General features: G+C 44.2%; 1 protein-coding gene across 4 annotated transcripts in view; it reads left to right on the top strand.

Annotated features, from left to right (window-relative positions):
- NMD3 (NMD3 ribosome export adaptor) overlaps positions 1–20041 on the top strand; it is a 68795-nt gene that overhangs the window by 31820 nt on the left and 16934 nt on the right. For all 4 annotated transcript variants that reach the window (XM_083177844.1, XM_083177841.1, XM_083177843.1 and 1 more), the window contains exons 10-13: positions 3873–3990; positions 6805–6950; positions 8766–8878; positions 11893–11965. In XM_083177844.1, the coding sequence (XP_083033970.1) occupies positions 3873–3990; positions 6805–6950; positions 8766–8878; positions 11893–11965 (450 nt within the window). The remainder of the gene's footprint in view (positions 1–3872; positions 3991–6804; positions 6951–8765; positions 8879–11892; positions 11966–20041) is intronic.

Below are 20041 nucleotides of genomic sequence, written 5' to 3'. Positions count from 1 at the left end.
CTGCCAGAAGAGGGCAACATCCAGAGGATTAATCTCAACTATTTATAAAGTATTATTGAATCACAAAATTCAGAGCAAACTACCGCATGAAATAGCTTGGGAAGAGGAACTGGGTAAACAACAGACCCCCGAGACATGGAACAAAATCAAACAGAATCTAATATCAGTGTCTCAATCAATAAGATATAGAGAAAATACCTACAAGATATACACACGCTGGTATCTGACGCCCAGTAAACTGAAACATATATACCCAGACGCCAGCGACCGTTGTTGGCGGGAGTGTGGTCAACGGGGAACACTTAGCCATATTTTCTGGGGATGCCCCAGTATCCAGGAGACCTTTAAGAAAGTGGGGAAATTAATTCTTCAGATAACTGGAGTAGACATTCCCATGTCCCCGGAGCATATATTATTTCCCTTAAAAATACCCGGGACAGACAAATCAGTACAAAAATTTATATGGTTCGCGGTGGGCGCAGTCAAGGCAAAAATAGCTGGTAGCTGGAAAACTAAGACAGCGCCATCTATCAATGCCATAAAAGAAGCCATTTGGTATATATACCAGATGGAACATTTGGCAAGCATGGTAGACGAAAAAACAGATAAATTCAACGAAATTTGGTCCCCATGGGTAGAATATCATAATATTTCGAACGAGTAAAATATAGGGAGAATTAAGGACGCTCAAACCTTTAATAAGGCAGGGACATTATTACATAGTGAACATTAAGATAAAAGATATATAACAGTCTGACAGCACCCCAACCCCCTCCTCACCCCTATTTCCCAAATTTCTGCCCCAGTCTCCCCCTGTCTGTCTTGTTTGTCTGATGTAAAATTTTAGAGAAAGAAAATATAAGGGAGTGGATAACTAATAAGTAGTTGTCTAGAACCCTTAAATAAATCACCAAAAACACACAGTAATACTAAAGATCGAGGCAAGAAAAATGAGGTACAATGGTACCTAAATGGTATAGATAGAGGGTAGGGAAGGAAGAGACAGTACTTACCGCAATCTTGGCGAAATCCCTATAGCATATTAGGGGATAACTCCCTAGTGATTGTGGTGGGCTCTCTCCTCTTACAGATTTGGTGGTTCTAATCTTCTCCCACGCTCTTTAAGTAAGTTGGATGACTTTAGTTACCCTGCTCATAGGAATGTGAGAGGCTGACGCAGTCCAGCAGCCTGCCATGAGGGAGCTATCAGGCAATCCTATAGAGAGAGAGCTATGTCATATTACGGGAGTTCTGACTTAACGACTAAAGTGTGCTTTTTCTTCTTCTCAATCTTATCTCTCTATCCTTTACCCATTCTCTTTATTTATGTTGCCCCCCTTTAGTGAAATATTTAGTTATCCGCCTTACATGAACGTGAAAGGTTGACTCAACCCGGCTGAAGTTCAGCATAGCGTTATTAACAAACCCTAGATATAGATACCTAGATCAGGTCATGGGAATGGGGTGCGAACGCTTAGAGGGTGCTTTTGTTTCTCATTAACCTTCTTTTGCCATCCTTTCTCCATTCTCCTTACTTTAGCGGCCCCCCTGACTGATACATGTGGTTACTAACCCTACATGAATTTGAGAGCCCAACATAATCAAAGGGTTCTTTATCACTAGAATAAATTATACAGTACGGTGGCGCACAGTAGCAACATAATGCAGGAAGGAGGGGACTCGACCCGGAGAGGGTATAGACTTGGATAGACCATGAGGGATATAGCCTTAGGAAAGAGGGAGAAAGGGTGGAGGGTCGGAGACGAGAAGATAAAAGGCCTTAAAAAAAAAAAAAAAAAAAAAAAAAAAGCTATTTCTACAACGTAAATGGAATGTATTATTATTAGAGATGGATGTATAGTTATGCTCGATTACATGTATTGCTGTATGATAAAGATGTAAACTTATAAAAGCAAATAAAAAATGAATTTAAAAAAAAAAAAGCTGTAGGAGAGTACACCCCACAGTGATATAAGGGGTGTTTATAACTTGGCAGTGCAGAACCTACTTGTTAGTTGTGTTCAATTAAATCTACAGATACACATGGACAATACTCTTTCTGGGCGAGATGTATCAAATGGAAAATGCGGTAAAACCCCGGTTTTACCGCATTTCCCTATGTATCAAAAATGATACCGCAGGGTATCGCCACCGACGCAACCCCCCCCTCCCCCCCTCTGGCTTACCTTCCTGAAGGGTCCTCCTGGACCCTGGAAGGTAAACCCCTCCTCCCCCTAGTGAAGCAGCCGGACATCCTTCTGGCTGCAGGGGGAGGAGGAGGCGCCGGGGACAGCTTAGCTGTCCCCGGCGTTAGGGGAGAGCGTGACGGCAGCGAGATGACGGAAACCCCCCGCACACCAGAGTACAGGTATCGCTGGGGGCCTCCGCCACCGCACCGCGATGCCAGCCGCATATGTTAGGGGGGGGGGGGGGGCGGTGAAGGGCGGCGATGTATTTTAATACATCCCACCCTCTATCAGATCTGTGAAAAGGTTAATGGGGAAAATATTGTGTCACTTTCAGTGCAGTCCAGTGTTGATACCCTTTGCTGCATGCTGTGTGTGTGGTTTGCCCTTAATCTCACAGTTTTGTACCAACTGTTTTTGACCATAAAGATCCAAACAATGGAAGAACTTTAATGCTAAAAGCAGGTTCCCTGTAGTTGTGGATCAGTTGCTCAGTAATTCAGGCTAACACTATCAGAGTGGGATTTCTTCAGTCACCTACACGTGCCAGCATGAGGATACCCATCTTTTGGACAGCTATGGACATTAATGAGTGTTAATGAGGGGCAAGCCGCCTGTCTACTGGCAGGGGTAAGCTCACTGAGCTGGGAGTTGTTGCTGTCACATCAGACTGCCACTACTTTCTGTATATTAGCTCTGAATGATCATAGGCATTCACCATGGAAGATTTTGTTTCTGAATGATTTACATTATTATACTAACTAAACATAATTGTGCCTTTTACTCATTCTGCACTATTAATGTTTAGATTAATAAGTAATAAGTGCACTGCTCATATTAGGCCTTCTCTACGATTGCCATGTTTCTTTTTTTTGTAGCTGCCTTTCAAAATTTGAAAAATCTAAATTCATCTAACCAGTGATCTCGGTAGCTGTTGCAAAATGAGCAGAATTTACACTAATACTTAAACCGTAGTTGTATGAGGAACTCCTGGAAAATGCCGTTGTGGTGTTCTGTCCTTCACTAAAGTTAGACCAGTGCCTTGGGAACATGACTCAGATCTGTGTGCGAGATGCTTAATTGACCTCCAGCACACTGCAGAGGTAGTCTGAGCTGGGCCATTATGGTGGTGCATGTGAAACATTTATTGGCTTTGAAAATGAATAGAAAAAATATATAAATAAAGTTTGTTCTATTTTCCTACATAGAGCAATGTTTGTTAAACACATACTGCTTTTCAGTAACATCAGGGAGTACTGCCATGTAGTGAACAGTGTACTGTGTGTTAAGACTGCCATGGGAAATGCTACAAAAGATGTTACACAGTGAAGGGTTGTAACAATAAAAATATAAGTCAGTGAAAAGCAACACCTTATAAACCCAAACATTGTTTAACACAATGATTAAATTACCCTAATTATCATGTACATAATTAGCTGTTATATAGACTTGTCCTTAAGGAACTCTTGCACGCACAACCTATAGAATAGAATCGGAGCCACCTGTGACACAACTACCTTCTACAGCTAAAATATTTATAATTAATTCCTATTAAAGTAAATACAAGCGAATCAGACCCGGCCACAGATTTAGTTTATGTACCATATATGAAACCGCTGCTTTGCCAACTACATATGACAATTATCTCTTTCATCTTCCTTCTCTCTCTCTTTGTATTGTGCACAGGACAATTTGGTGTGTCTCTCCCCGAAGCTAGCGCAGAGCCTTGGGAACATGAATCAGCTGTGCGTGTGTGTGCGGGTGACCAGCACTATTCACCTGATTGACCCCAGCACTCTGCAGAGTAAGTCTGAGCCCTGTGGTTTCTGGCTTCATTATAACAATGTTCCTGACGTCTGTCTTCGTGAAGATTCAGCCTGTGTATTCTCAGTTGATTCAGCTTCTGCGTAAAAACCAAAAATAGAAGAAAAAAAAAATACAGTTGCGTATAAAGAAAAGCATCTTGTTTTCTAAATCAAATTAATAGCGGCTTTCTTGCTGATGTGAATGTGTCCTTAAATTCCGCTTGAATGTAGTCTATAGAAGGGAATTGTGACCTCCTGTGATAAAAGTATGATATTCAACTTTATATATCCAGTACATACTGTACATACCCTGGTGGCCTTAGCCAGTGAGTCATCGCTGTATGTAGCAATTGGCATGTACGGTTACAGCATTTACTTCTATTGCTGCTGCGGAGGTTTAAAGTCTGTTGTTAGTGCAGCATTGTCTAGACTTTGTGGTAGATATCTGTAGGCTATGATTTAATATGGTAGGAAGATTCTCCGGATAGCAGCAACAATGAAACCTTTTACTGTCACAGTGGTGAATGCTACATTTCAATGAATATACTGTTGACCTTTTTAGGGCTCTTACCCCTTTAGGAGTTGCATTGCATAGAATTAGATGTATGATCTATGAACCTGCTTTGAATAGAATGAACAAGTTTAATGTCATAAGGTCTCTACATTATATAGCAAGAGGGACACGCTGTCCTTTTGCAGAGAACATTTGTGCCTAATATTTTTTATTAAGCCATTATAGAGGCTATTGTCTGTTAATTGGAGCGCAAAGCGTAACTATAGGCAGCCATTTCCATGGGTATAGTTTAAAGATAAATGATCCGAATTGATTTGTAATATGTTTTAAAGATAGTTTTTGGCTTGCTAGGCTTGTTTTGAAAAATCTTGTATCAATGGTGCAGTTTGCATCAAGCCTAAAGGGCCCCACACACAGGGCGATATTAAGCCATTTTCTGAGCAATTTTTTACATCCTTTCTATGAATCGCTCAGAAAATGGCAGAGAATTGCTGTGTGGCAGAAGCGCGTCCCCGCCGCCCCAAATCTGGCCGCAATTAATAAGACAGGCTGGTAAATTCAGAGCACTCGCTTAGAACATCGGCAGCATAACAGGCGGTGAGCAGGGTCTTCTGAGCGAGTGCTCTGAATCTCACCTGCCTTTCCGCCTGCTGTCCGTCCAGCCCGCCTGCCACCCGCTGTCAGCCCGCTGTGAGGTGAGTGGGCATCTCATCTGCCTTTCCGCTCACTGCCAGCCCGCCTCACGCCGTCCACCAGCCGGCCTCCCGCTGCCCACCCGCCGGCCTCCCGCTGTATAGTTCAAAGGGAAATATTGTAAAAAGAGCGCTAAATGAATGTTATTCCATTAATTTCATTAACAACCAAACAATAGTTCAAAGGGAATTGATCATATGTGATGTGGTGGTCTGGCTATGGAGGCGTCACAGATCACTGGGGGCAATATTAATATATTATCCTTCCCTATAGGATTTTGACCCTTAACATCCTGTAGTCATGGTTGTTAAATATGGTCACTAAATTAGCCCCCACAGTGCTGGAGTCTGCCGCCCCTGTAGATTGCAAATGGGGGGTGGGGGGGGGGGGGTGGGTGGGTGGTGGTATGTATTCCTTTAAATGCTGTCCCAATATGCCACTAATGAATTGACCCTTCGATTTTAATATTGGGTCTCAATATTGTCTCCCCTGTGGGAGGTTGCTATGTTGGTCTTCTCAGTAACAATTCCCACTGTTGTTTCTGCCAAGGCTAGTCGGGATATGTATACTGAATATGCTGCCGAACATCAGTCGGTTAACGAAGAGTTTTTTTCGCTGTGTGCGGCTGTAGTATATTGTATGTGCCTTCTATTATCGCTACACAGCAACCTGACTGCTCCTCACTCGTATAAATACAAACAGTATAGCACAGATGTCACTGTGCTACACTATCAATTACAAGTAATAGAGGTATATGTCCTTTTTATTCTGTCGCACTATGCCGCCAAGAGAATTAACCCTTTAATTTTAATTATAATTTTATTATTGGGTCTCAATATTGTGTTCTCTTTAAGTGGCTGCTATATTGACCGTTCCTATTGGCGCTTCCATCATGGCTAGCGGGAATACATATGCTGTATTGAATATGCCGTCAGCTACTGTTATAAATTAATTTACAAATGTTTTTTGCGGCTACAGTGTATTGTATCTTCCTATTACCGCCGCTGCACGGCAACCAAACTATCACTCACTAATACAGATACAAACAGTATATCACAAGTGTCCCTTCTACCGCAGCTGATGCGGTACCAACCTATCCCTTTTTCAAACACCGTCTGTGACATGGCAGGTAGGCGCTGATTGGCTGGCTGTTGATTACTCTCCATTTTATAACTTTTGAAGCTTTGTCTGGCCCTCAGTCTGTTACTTATTTATGTGAGACACTTAGGGGGGTATTCAATCTGGGGGGTAACGACATTCGAGCTTGCTCAACAGTCGTGAACCTATCCCGTTCTCGGTCTGCTCGACCGAGAACACGCAGGTGGGATTCAATGTCCCGTCTTCAGTGGGACGAGAAGGGGGGGTGGCCGCGAGTTGCGGCCGGGAAAAGGCGAGCTGCGGCTGAGATCTCGTCACTTCCCGGCCGTTCTCGGCAGAATGAGCCCGACTGCTTGTGAAGTCGGGCTCATTCTGACTAGCTACCCTGTTCAATGCTGTCCGATAAGACAGCATTTAATAGGACCCGGCGGCCATCTCCCCCATTGGGAGATGCTCACTGGTGATTGCAGACCCCCCTAAGTATTTAATTCTTTTCTGTCCCTCACAGTTGCAGAAGTGGATGGGAACACATATTGGCGGCAGCCTTTTCACAGCTTGTTTCACCCTAAACAGCTGGAGGAGTTTATTGTGATAGATACAGACATAATAAGGGACCGGAAACAAGGGGCTGGAGCTGGCATGAGATCAAACAAGGTAAGGACTGTGTTTTCTCTTCACACTATCGCATTATTACTCTGCAGGAGCTGGTATCTCCTGCTATAAGATTTGTTTCATACAGTGGTGAAATTCGCATAATCTCTCTAGAAACCTTGGTAATATCTAGTGTTGCATGAACAATATATTTCCAATATCCTCCTTATAGAGGGTACACACGGTGAGATATGCACTATTTTCTATTCGATTTGCTTATAGAAGCAAAATCGAATAGAAAATCGAATGGGCATCGAATGGTTTTTCTACAATCGATGGAGATTCGATCCCAATGTGCTCTCCCGTGTAGTGTAAATCAAACCAAAAAGTCTTGTCAGGCAAGACTATATAGTACAGATCTTTGCTAATATAGTCAAATCAAATGCATTTTACGTACCGTTCGTTTGATCCCAATCGAATCGCAGGCAAAATCACACTGTGTGTACCCACTATTAGGCAGCGTTTGTAGGTTCACTTAATGGTAGAAGGTGCTAGAAAAGTACCCCTTGGCATGGGTTGTTATAGACCTTTCTTCTTTCCTATGTAGGCTTGGTTAGGTTTCCTTGGCGGCCTCTCATTTAAATTCGGGAGATGATGATTATGCCTTATTCATATGGCACAACAAGGGTTCCACAGCCATTAACAAAGTGCATAAATGTGCAAAACAAGAAAACCGGGATACAGTATAAAGCAGGGGTGGGGAACCTTTGGCCCGTGGGCTGTAAAAGGCCTCCGTAGACAGGCTGAGTGGCCCACCTGCCCGGCAGTTTGGCCGCTAGTTAAGTACGGGGGAGTTCTCGCTAGGTGTCGGTAGCTCTTGTGAGATTACTCTTAATCTGCAGCAGCCGGACGGTGTTATTCAGCAGCAGCCGCCGGAGCGTGGGACGGCTGCCGCAGGGCAATTTGTAAGTGGATTTTTCATATATGGCCCCTAAGGATTTTCACCATTACAAACGGCCCTTGGCCCCAAAAAGGTACCTCACCCCAGGTATAAAGCAATGGAGGACAAGTACATGGTATATAAACATTGCTTTTAGAGATGGCTAGATGGCATGCTGCACAGGAAGACTTCTACATATTTAGTAGGCTTAATGAGCAAATGTAAAGGGTAAAACTTCCATTATGCAACCTATACATAAACACTACCAGTTCAAAGGGGATACTTACGCTATGCTTGCATTGAGGATGCCAGGGGTCATTATACCGACCCCAGCATCCCAATATTGAAAATGTCAACAGGTTCTGGAGTGGTATCCTAACCATAACCCCCCGCAGCTTGACCCTCCTCGTTAGTGCCTAACTCTAACCCCCACCATCTTAACCCACTGCCCCGTAACCTAAACCCCTCCCCCAGGTGCCCACTAATAGCCCTACATACTTACTGATCGGGATCTCGGCTGTCTATATTCCAGCATTTGATCCTGATCTATTCGGAGTCCCGGTGTGTTGTGGGGGCAGTCAGGTTGCTGTGATTGGTATACTGAATTCCGGCATCATGATTGCCAGGATGTTACTGCATCCTGTTAAAAGAAGACCCATGATAATGCGTTCTTTCATATGGGCATATTGTATTCATGCTCCACAATACAGTTGCAGTTTGTTTTGATCTCTAGTAAAGGATTTCTTCTTTTCACAACATTCATTCTTCTATTCGACTGAACTCGGTACAAAAACTACATTAAGTGCTGCGACATTGCAAAACAGACAATACACACCATAGTATAAACGTGGTCAGATTTCTAGTGGCGCATGGCACTATCTGATCGGCGGGGAAATGGCTGTCAGAATGATTTCTCAGAACTTGATTCTCTTTCACAGCACACCCTTGCTGAGGTGTGGGTTCAGAAGACTTCTGAGATGAACACTAACCAGCAGTACCACTGCCGCACTCACCTGGGACATCTGCTGAATCCTGGAGATCTGGTGCAAGGGTAGGTACTGAGCAGCATTGTTGGATCTGGCATTGGTTGCAGGCTGTGATGAGATTATGGGGAGTATTCAATCTCCTGACGCTATTCCTGATGGGGCCCTATTAAATGCTTTCTTTCCCGACAACATTGAACAGGGATCTCGTCAGAACAGACCCGACTCTGCTGTGGATTATCGAGCTCCCGGCCACACCCCATTTTCGGCATTCAGCAGGCAGGACTTTGAATCCTGCCTGCCGATTACCAGTCGAGCCAGCTGAGAACAGGGCAGGGTCATGGCTATCGAGCCACCCTGACACTTGTGAGCTGTTAGGGAACATCCCCTTATGACTCATGTTTGTATTGCAGGGTTCATTAGCCGTGTGTTCCATGGACAGCTCTTACAAAGTATGGTATTGAATACTTTTTTCGGTACTTGTTTCCTAGCAGGGCGCCCAGATTTCTTACGTACGCTACCGTACCGAAATCGCATCGCATGCGCATATAGTGTGGCGAACGCAGTAAGCCACTGTGCCCGAAGCGTGGCGAGCGGATGCGGAAAACTAAGCAAATAGCTTAGTGGGCGCCCAACTAACATATAAGTACCGATTTTATATAGTTGGCGAGGGGACGCGGATTACGTTACATGTATGCCACGCTTCGGGCTCGCTATGCTCGCCACACTATATAAAATCAACTTCACTCCGACGTGGATAGTGGGGCTATGAAAAGGTCAGGAGGACGCGTTCCGCCGCCCCTCGCGGGGCTCGCTGTGCTCGCCACACTTTGGGATGGCATGGATAGTGGGGGGGGGGGGGGGGGGGGTGGAGAGGGGTACCTCAATCTCATAGCATCTCATATAAGTGTAAAGTAAAGAAAATGGCATTGCACCCTATAAAATCGCATGTAATTTATTCACTGCTCTGTTTTCCCCGGGCGGTGCGATGAGATAGCACTGCACCGCCCGGGGAAAAAAGAACAGTGAATAAATTACACTGGATCGCATTGTACGCAAAAAACGCATGCGATGCGATATTCTTACACAGAATCGCCCGCTAAGCAATTTGCTTAGTGGGCACCCTGCTAGGAAACAGGTACCCTTTTTTCTTTGCACTTCTTTTTAGAATTGTGATTTATATTGCAATGAAAACAAACTAAGGGGTTAATTTACTAATGCTGAAAATGAAGTTGATGTTGGCCATAGCAACCAATCAGGAACTGACTATCATTTTTCTAGGATACAATAAAGAATCTGGTTGGATTCTATGGGCAGCATCACATCTTTTCTCCTATAAGAGAGAGTGTATCCCTAGAGATACTTCAGGAGCGCTGGTGGTACTAACTAAACACTGCTGCTGCCGCTTTTAATCAAAGGTGTGTACTTTGATTAGCAATACAGGAAAAAGAAGGGGGATAGCAACATTGACCAAGGTCGTTGATGCTAATTAAAGAGGCGCAGCTGTATTTAGTTGAAATAAATACATAGATATTTGCATCTCAAATAGATACATTTATTAAAATGCCACAATTCACAACAACATATTTCTGGAAGTGCACTTCATAATAATAAAATATATAGATAAAAAGACAGACAAACGTACAACATTTAACACATACAAGCTGGCAACAATTGAATAGTGATGTTATTACACAGCGGTGCAGTGCTTAATACGCATTTCTCCGCCTCTGTTTGTGCAACTCAGCGGCTTCCTCTGAGGAATACAGCTTTGCCTCTTTAATTGGCATCAACGACCTTGGTCAATGTTGCTATCCCCCTTCCTTTTCTCCTATAAGGACCATTGGGTAATCTCATTTACTTTTCAGTGATGCTGGCATTGTTAGTGGATATTTTGAGGATCGCTTACAGTAAAGGTGGAACTCAAAGGGTTTAATGATAAAATAACCCTAAAAAGTACTAATCTCACAGTGGGCTTAATTCAGCACTGGTTGCTATTCGGAGAATTTGCATATTGCGAGATGATCAAACTTTCTCTATTTGGTCGACACATGCGCCATGTGAAAGCTGCGCGGGACCAGATAGCGAAAGAATATCCATATGCATTGAATTCGCAGAGTAGTTGCAGTTTGACAGGATGTTGTCATTTAGGGGCAAAAACCTGGCATTTTGTGGGTGTGTTTGTGGGTCTCTGACGCTAGCGATGACCACTTCCAGCCTGATTCTTGAGCAGATTAGTGGAAGCCCTAGACTGGTGCAGATGAAGAAAAATTGATTTGGCAGTTTGCTTTTTGCAACCGATCTGCTATATGCAATATTGCAATGGGTGTTTTTTTTTTTTTTTACTGGGTTGCGGCTTTCTCCTCACAGTCCATTGCTAATTTTCTGATTAGCGAATCATGATGAAATAAGCCCCGGGGGTGTGGGGGTATGGGCCGCACCTAAATAACAACCGCACCTGACATGTTTGTATGACAGGCGGCATGTAGGGGGCAATATCCCCAATGGAGGGTGAGGAAAGTGCAGATTCTTTTAGATAATTCAGAATAAAGTCCAGGTCTCCTCCAACCTTTATAATTATTACGTATGTAATCACAAAAAAACTTTACAAATATTTTAATTTCCTACCAAGTTTTAGAGCTCATAAATCAATCATACGTGTGTACTTATGAAAGTGTTCAGTGATCTGCTTTGTTAAATGACTGTTTACCTACAGTGAGCTCCATGGGGTATACTCTGTATTTTATTTTAGAACATTGTTATGCCCTGTGGTGCAGTCTGTCACTTCTGTTTCTGAGCAGTTTGCTGTTTCGGAGTGCTCAGAGACTCCGCTCCCTTTGGAGCGTGTGTGGGTGTACTGCTAAATTACGCACACACCTCCCAGGCTTCCCAGTGCTTCTTGTCCCTAATGATCTGCTTTGTTCAGGTACCTCTGAATATCACCAAGCTTAGAAAGAAAGGTTTTGACAGAGATAGTGAGACTTGTCATCGTCAGCCTCGCTAATGCGGCTCATTTGTAATCTCCTCTCTCTTTTCCTCTTTTCCTCCCCCCCCCCCTTTTTTTTTTTTTATTCATTTTCAGGTTTGATTTGGCAAATTGTAATTTGAATGATGAATTTATTGACAAGATGAATCCTCATCACATTCCTGACGTGGTAAGGCTAATGATTTCCCCTAGGTGGCACCCTAGGGTTGCGATGTGCAACTGTGGAACGCAGTATAAATATGATATTGCTGCTACTGTCAGGGTTATGGTTTTATGTACTCTCCGATCACTTCTGAGATCTCCACTGACTTACAAAGCGCCTGTGAAATCTCACTGGTAAATGATTGAAAATGTCTTGATCTTAATATGAACTATCTGTTATCAGCCCAACACTGTTTTTTAAAGTTATTTAACCCCTTCAGCATGAAGGACAAATTCTACTCTTGGAAAGAATGGCAAATAAGCAGCGCCTTTCCTTAAGCACATTTATTTTAGAACTATTTGAATTATTTATTTTAGAATTCGGTGTAACGTATTCCTAATGCTGGCTACAACAAGATTTTCGCAGATTGTGACAGATGGGAACAACAAATTCCTAATATGATATAGTGTGTATCGCAAAGTGCACGCAAGGTCAGGCTGGATAGTGTGTACCCAGCTATAAGCTATAGCTTGTGCTACTCGCACAATAGATTGGATTGGTAATATAGATGTGTGACACGTAGGGGGAGTTACTTAGTGCTTAATGAAACCTATCCAATGTACAGGTAAAGAGGCATTTAGAAAACAGAATAATTTGTGTTTTAATAAAATGTTATGTACAAATTCCATAAAACCACTGTGGTTTGATATTACACTAAATAACTGGACCACTTCTTTTTTTATACTCTTTAGAGCACATATGTTCCTTGTATAGAAAATAAGCATACAATAAATTAGGTGTATCTCGAATACCAAAAATGTATATAAAACACCAATAGTGCAGAAATAGTAACACAGATATAAAAAATATTTCATTACATTTTTCACTGAGTCTATCAGCTGGGACAACATAACTGGTCCAGAGGAGAGGACAGAGCGGCAGGAACTGTATACCTTGGGGGTGATTTGCCCCAAGGTTACTGCTTATTACAGTGTCTGCAGCAAGTATACGGAAGGGCAGTCTTGCATATGGGACTTGTAGTTCTACAGATCCACATGAACCTAAATGTACAGCTGTTATGCGTACTGTGATATTGGATTATATTTAGCACCTTAACACTACTCCAAATACAGTACGTAAGACTTAATATCAGAAAGACTAAAGGGCCAGATGCACTAAGCTTAAAAAGTGATAAAATGGAGAGTGATAAACAGCCAGCCAATCAGCTCCTTGAAAAAGGCCGACCGCAGCCGAAATGCATAGGACCACAAATACCAGAATCCTTCACTGCACCACAAAGGGCTGTATTCAATGAGAATATTGACGGCATGCAGCGAATCCTGTTTAGGATTCGCTGCACACTCGCCACTGCCTGCCGTGTTCTGGAGCCTCGCTGTCCCCCCTATTCAACGTCGCAGGGGCTCGCTGCCCCTGACGGCGAGTCTGCCAAAGGGAGCCTGAGGACGGTGGCAGGCAGGGAGATGGAAGTCTCCCTGCCCCAGAACGTATGTGGGGGGGAGGTGGGCTCCCCGGGAGCCCAGGCAGCACAGGCTGCCCCCCCGGGAGAGCCAACAGGGGACCAGGTATTCACTGCACCCGATCGAGCATATGTAATGATCGGGTGCAGTGAATATATGAATATCTAATGAGCGGCTCTCGGCTCCCGGACCCCTGCTGGCTGCTCTGTGTAAAAAAATAATATATTTTTTTAAATTAAATATATATTCATGTGTTATAAGCACATGATTAAAAAAAGCATTCCCCTTCTCAGAATAAAATTCCTCATTTTTTTTACACCAAATGTAAAAAAAAAACCCAACTTTATTTTAAAAGTTCACTTTCCACTTCACCATGAAAAGATGGCGATTCGCTACATGGTGAGGGATGGCGAAAATCACTTAGAAAGACGGCGAGAAGTGCACATTTAATTGAGTGATTCGCTTTCTGACCCAAAAAAATCACCTTCCAACGCGAAAATAGCACAAATTTGCCGTGAAACAGGGCGAATTATCCTCATTGAATACTGCCCAAAGTCTCCTCACGGAGGGAGTTGAGCGCACTGACACTCAGTGACGTAGGCGGAAGCATCGGGCTGCACAGACCAACACGTCGCACCGTCACTAGAGCCAGTGGAGAGAGAATACCGGCTGCCGGACGGGAACCCCGCTAGAAGGGAGAGAACACCACGGGACCGGCGCGCTGACAGCTACTGGTCAGGAGGCCCCCGCTGGCACCACCTATCACCCGGCAGGCGAGAATCTCCTAGAAGGGTAAGAGACAAGGAGTGGGACGCCACTCCTTGTCCCCCGCACACACCCTTCCACAAAACACCAGGCTGCATACGCACACCCGGGATCGGGACCCAGCCGAGGCACGGAAACATCTTGACCTCACTACACACAGGGGGAACATAAGGGTATTAACCCCTATGGTACAAGGGGACCTGTTGGCCACCCCCATCCCCGCAAGGTCTCCCTCTGCACACAGTCAGGTCCCACTACTTAAAGAGTAACCAGGACATTGCACACCATATAATCTTGCTCTAAATGCAAGAGAGACAAAACTAACTTTAAGCATCCCTTCACCAAACTCTACCCCCAGAACACCACAAGAGAAAGGGCACGTGATGTGTGTTTGTACCACATTAAAACTTCTTGTTTGATAAATTCAGCCTCTGTCGCAGCAACCCCCACTGCTATACTGCTTATATATTAGCAAATGGCTTTCCTTGCAAGTACAATATGCTCTGCATATAAATAGACTATTGTGGCTAAATAAGATGGTAGTAATGGTGCTACATGAAAAGAAATATTAATAAGGAAAGGTAAAAATTCGAATTCCTAAGTTAAATCTATAATATAATATAAAAAGTAAGTTACTGCAAAATGTTTATCCAGCATATACATAGAAATATAGAGGGACTATGTCACAAAAAGAACAGCATGGGTAATAGGAGAATATAGACAAGCAGATTAATGTGACATATTAATCTAATCTATGCTTAGAAAGGATGAGGCAATCCTAGGAAAGACTTGGGAGAGAAAAAAAGATGAAGCTCAACGTAAAGAAGTGTATGGTAATGCATGGAATAAGTGTAATGCCTGTGTTTTCAGAGGGGTGTTGAGTGTACTCAGTGATCGCGAAAACCCCCCAAAATTATGGGTCCCTGGGACCCCTCACTTACAAAAATCGGGGTCCTACTTGACCTTTTCTGGGTCCCAACAGAATAAAGCCTCCTCTCCCCTTCCCCAGCATGGCACAAACAGAAGCCTTCTCCTCTCCTCCATATGGCATATACCCTGAGCCAAGGGCCAGCCTGAGCCTATTATTTTTCTTTTCGGTAAGCAAACATAGATCTGGGCACCCCAAATCTGTGGCTGTTGGGGGAGGGGGTAGGGTAATCAATTGCCAATTTGCCCATTCACATAAAGCAAGATACACATATACTAGAAATAGTCGGAATAGGGACACCTGTGCTGCACCAATCAGGATTCTGCCCCTGTCCATTGTTTCTAGAACTAAATTAAAAGTAATGGCAGCAGGAACAGGAGGGATAGGGTGAATGAAATCCCAGCAGAGTCTATAGGTTCCTTCCCTACAGGCAGCTCTGCCTGTTAAGAGTTAATTGGTGAGCTGCAGCCTCTCAGGGGAGGAGGGGACAAGTGGGCCATTAACAGCCAGTACTCAGAGCCTAGAGGAGGTGACAGTGACACACAAGAGAACAGCACCGCGAGGTAGGCGAGGAGGAGGGAAGTCTGCAGCCCGAGTCCTGCTAGCAATAAATCCCCTTACACGACACAGCCAAGCAGCCTGCTAAATGGACCACGTACCCCTCTTACCTCTACTTCCTGCCCAGGTCTGCCCTCTCCTCACTGTCACACCCCCCTGGTTCTGGCCCCCAATGCTGGTTTCAATTCCTCGTGCTCCATCCTCACACCAGCCGTAGCTCTGTTCCCCTTCTGAGCAGCTGCTTCTGGTGTTGGCTCCAGCCGTCTATTGTTGAGGCACAGTGCAGGAGCCAGCTTACACGGCTTCCGTGCACTGCTGCTTATGACTCTGCGGTGACAGGGACCCTTTCATTTTCGCGCCCAGCAGATGTATGAAGCGGTCGTAAGTCGCGCTTTGTTTTCTCAACGGTCACATCACAACTGATGGGGAAACAGATCCCTCCACCCCTTTTCACACATATTAATATGGTGTGCACGCCAAAATGGCTGGGTCCCAGGGGACCCAGCCATTCATAAAAAATGAGTCCCTGGTGCTCCAAAGTGGGTAAAATACTCGCTATAGCGAGTATTTGCGAACCCTGAGTGTGACCTCTGATATTCCAATGGAGCTGTGCTGTGCACCCAATGCTGCTACACAGATAGGCACCATACACACTAGCCAAGTAATGTAAAGATATCGCTCAGAAGGGCTAGTGTGTGCGCTCAGTATCGGTAACGACACCCCACCTGCTGAACATGCAGGATGACATTCGCTACATAGCCAACAACCTCTCCAGGTGATATCATGGAAGTATATAATTTGCCAATTTGTGTTTAGAACCAGTGTGTACACTAAATAGCGTTTGACCAGTGGCACCGCCGATATAGTGACCTATATGGATGGTTCGCCTACTGTTGTTGTCTAATGTGTATGGGGTTATATTCCCACTGTACCAGGAGCCCTAATAACTACAGTAATAGGGTACGGAACAGCTCCTGTCTGGTACCGCTCAGCCTGTGCGGCAGTATGCTGATTCCGCAAACCTGACCTCTGAATCGCAGAAGCCCCGATAATCCACTGCGGGGTCCCGGGCCCTGTAGATTGGCTGAGACTGTTAACTAGTTGGGTTATACCATGGTAGCGCCACATATATATCTCTACACACACATATACATATATACATATTTGTGTATATGTACAGCTTGAGTATCCCTCATCAGTATAGCCAAAACCCTTCTTTGTTCGGGGGAGGGGAGTGTTTTACCCTCCTTGTGTCTTTTCATAGTGATGATGCCTCTCAGAGTTAAGATGGACACAATGGGCACCGGGGACTCCTGGAGCAGCATAAATAAAAACATTCCCAAATCCCCCCAAAAAACCTTACTCAAAATGCTCCTGGTCCTGTACATTTTGTATAAGGGATACTCAACCTGTACATACAGTACTGTATATAGGCATTTGGAAAGAGTGAATCATTTCGTTTTAACAGTGAAAGAAATTTAGTGCGGCATATGTGATGATCCAGCGTCCTTAAATAAAAACTGTCTTTATTCATTTTATCTGTCACCTTCAGACATGTCAGATACTCTGACAGCTGAACCAATGTGACATCACAGAGGTATGAGGTATAGCATGTATGTCAGTAGTTCCTAATTCACCATGTACCTTTATTTCTATAGACTTTAATCCAATAACAGATCGCTTATTATTCAGGTGCTCTCTCCCTTTAAAAGAAAAAAAAATGTATTATGACATCACAGTGCAGTGATGTCACAATGCTCTTGGTGTAGCTATATAAACTCCCCCCCAAGGAAAAGGCCTCAGAGCTGTTATGAAGAGGATGAGGATGAGAATGACAGCGACTGTGTGTGTACGAATCGTATACTGTGAGTATAACAACCTGTGATAAGTAACATTATATTATATTTGTCAGGTACCCAGATAGATCCCGGGGGATTAGCCATGTTTCTGTACATAGGTGACACCTATTCCTGGGATAAATACATTGTGAAGTTTGTCCCAGAATATCCCAGACCCCTGTGTATAATATCCCAAATCTCAGCGTGTTCCCCTGTAGTCATGCAGAGAGCACAATAGTAAATGATTAGAAAGCTCAGTTCTATGTTCTATGTTTGTATATAGTGGTAGATGTAGGTGAGGGGGCGGTACGGGGGCGTGGTGGCTGAGACTCATCATAACCACACCCACTTCTACATAATGCAGATATTACTGGGGGCGGGGCTAGGATGACGTTTGATTTAATCTATTGTCTTTGTATTTCAGTTATTGCGTTTTTGCCATTGATATATGGCCAGATTCCTGACATGGAGGATCTGAATGTAAGTATAGACATTTTGTTTGTTCACAGTTTTTTTTATATGTGAGTCACAATGTTATTTTTGTATCTTTATAGCTGTGTCGTTGCTTAATACTTCTTTATCTTTTATATTATAGAATACAGAATTACCACCAGGGATAAATGTGGAAAGTGACTTCGGGGAGATCACCCACATCTCCAGCTACATGAAAGATGATGAGGACCTCAGCGCAAGAGTAGCAGCGCCCAGAATGCAGAGCAGCGGTATGCTGAATGATGAGGATCTCAGCGCAAGACTGGGAGGAGAGCTCAGTATGCCGGAAGAGGCCAGCACCCCCAGCGCCACACCGGGAGAGGCCATTGACCCCAGTGCCACACCGGGAGAGGCCATTGACACTAGTGCTAGACTGGAAGAGGCCAGCACCCCCAGCACCACACTGGAAGAGGCCAGCGCCCCCAGTGCCACACTGGAAGAGGCTACGTTTCCCAGTGCCTTACTGATTGAGGCCAGCACCATTAGTGCCTTACTGGTTGAGACGAAGGCCCCCAGTGCTAGACTGACAGAATCCAGCACCAGATTGGGAGAAGAAAGCACCAGACTGGAAGAAGGAAGAACTCCCAGCATTACCATCGGAGAGACCTTGGGAGAGACCAGCACCCCCAGCCCTAGTGTGAGGGAACCCAGCACCCCTACTACCACCAAGGAAGAGGCCAGTGCTCCCGGCACCAGTGTGGGGGAGGTCAGAACCTCTACTAACAACAAAGAAGAGGCCAGTGCTTCCGTAAAAAGGATTTTGCTATGTGTGTTACTCGCGGTGTTTATTATCGATTTAATTATCTTTTCCATAATAATGTATTGCATAAAAAATCAGCAGAAGGTGCGCGATATCGAATGTGGGGATCCATGATTGTCTCCCTATCATCAGCATCATAGGAGAAGTCAGGGTCCCCAGCAACATCTGACAAACCCGCGGGCCCCCAGCACCATCTGAGGGGCCAATAAATAAAATCTGATATATTTAGTAACACAATTCTGTTTCCCGCATGTTATTGGTATTGTGAGCGAGTGGCGCGGAAGCTGTTACATCGCTGACACAGTTATACTGGGGGTGTTGTATCATTAATGTAACTATAATATAAGAAGTACGTATAACCAGGATGATAAAACTGATCGCATCCATAAAGCTATGTATCTGGGCCACCGGCAGGTTAGGTACGCATACGCTTACCTGCGCCTCCTGGTGGCGTGGCGGGAATGTGTGGGACAGTGGTCATTACTCCAGGGGACACTTCAGCGCATCACTGCACCACTAAGACACATATGTCTGACAGACAATGGTATATCTATAACATATATACTTATGCCATATAGGTTTTTATTTATGAAATTAAGAGGGGGGGGTTAAATCACCTCTATTTAAATATGTGCAATTCACTGCATTATGATGCTAGGGGCGGGGTCTAATGGAAAAAAGGGTCCAGCCCCGCCCCCATCACCACCCACCTGCGACTCTTCTCTGTAAGTTTCCATTTTTTTACATTTCAAAAAGCAACAGATTGAAAACAATTTTATGTAATAACGTCACTACGGTCGGTATCCTACTAGATGCTAACGGTGAAATGTAATAGGATGAGGGAATCAGAAAGTGAGAGATTTGGTAAGAAATCTCTAATTTTTTTAAAGCGGCAATCATTTACACTGCAAAACCAGTTTGATTTTTGCAGTGTAAATGATTGCTGCTTTTAAAAAAAAACTGGAAAACAACTCACTTTTTGATTCTCTCACCCTATTACATTTGATCCTATAAGTTTGCGGCTGAAAGGAAACCCCTAATAAATGACGGATAACCTAAAGCACCGTAGACACTGGACAATCCTGGCTGCGGTCGATATCGTTAATGATATCGGCTGCGGTTGGTCGCATTGAGTGTACACGCCGAACGATACCAGGATATCGTTCTGTGACATCACCAGGACCCAATGAACACGGGCCTAGAACACATAGCCAAAACCGACCAGCAAATTCAGCAGATGGGTGGGGTCGATAACGATACTGAGTGTACACACTAGACGATATT

This window comes from Crinia signifera, chromosome 3 (genome assembly GCF_055691185.1).
Source record: "Crinia signifera chromosome 3, ASM5569118v1, whole genome shotgun sequence".
NCBI classification, from domain to species: domain Eukaryota; kingdom Metazoa; phylum Chordata; class Amphibia; order Anura; family Myobatrachidae; genus Crinia; species Crinia signifera.
Note: the sequence above shows the minus strand (reverse complement) of the source record. Positions and strands in the feature narration are given on the sequence as shown.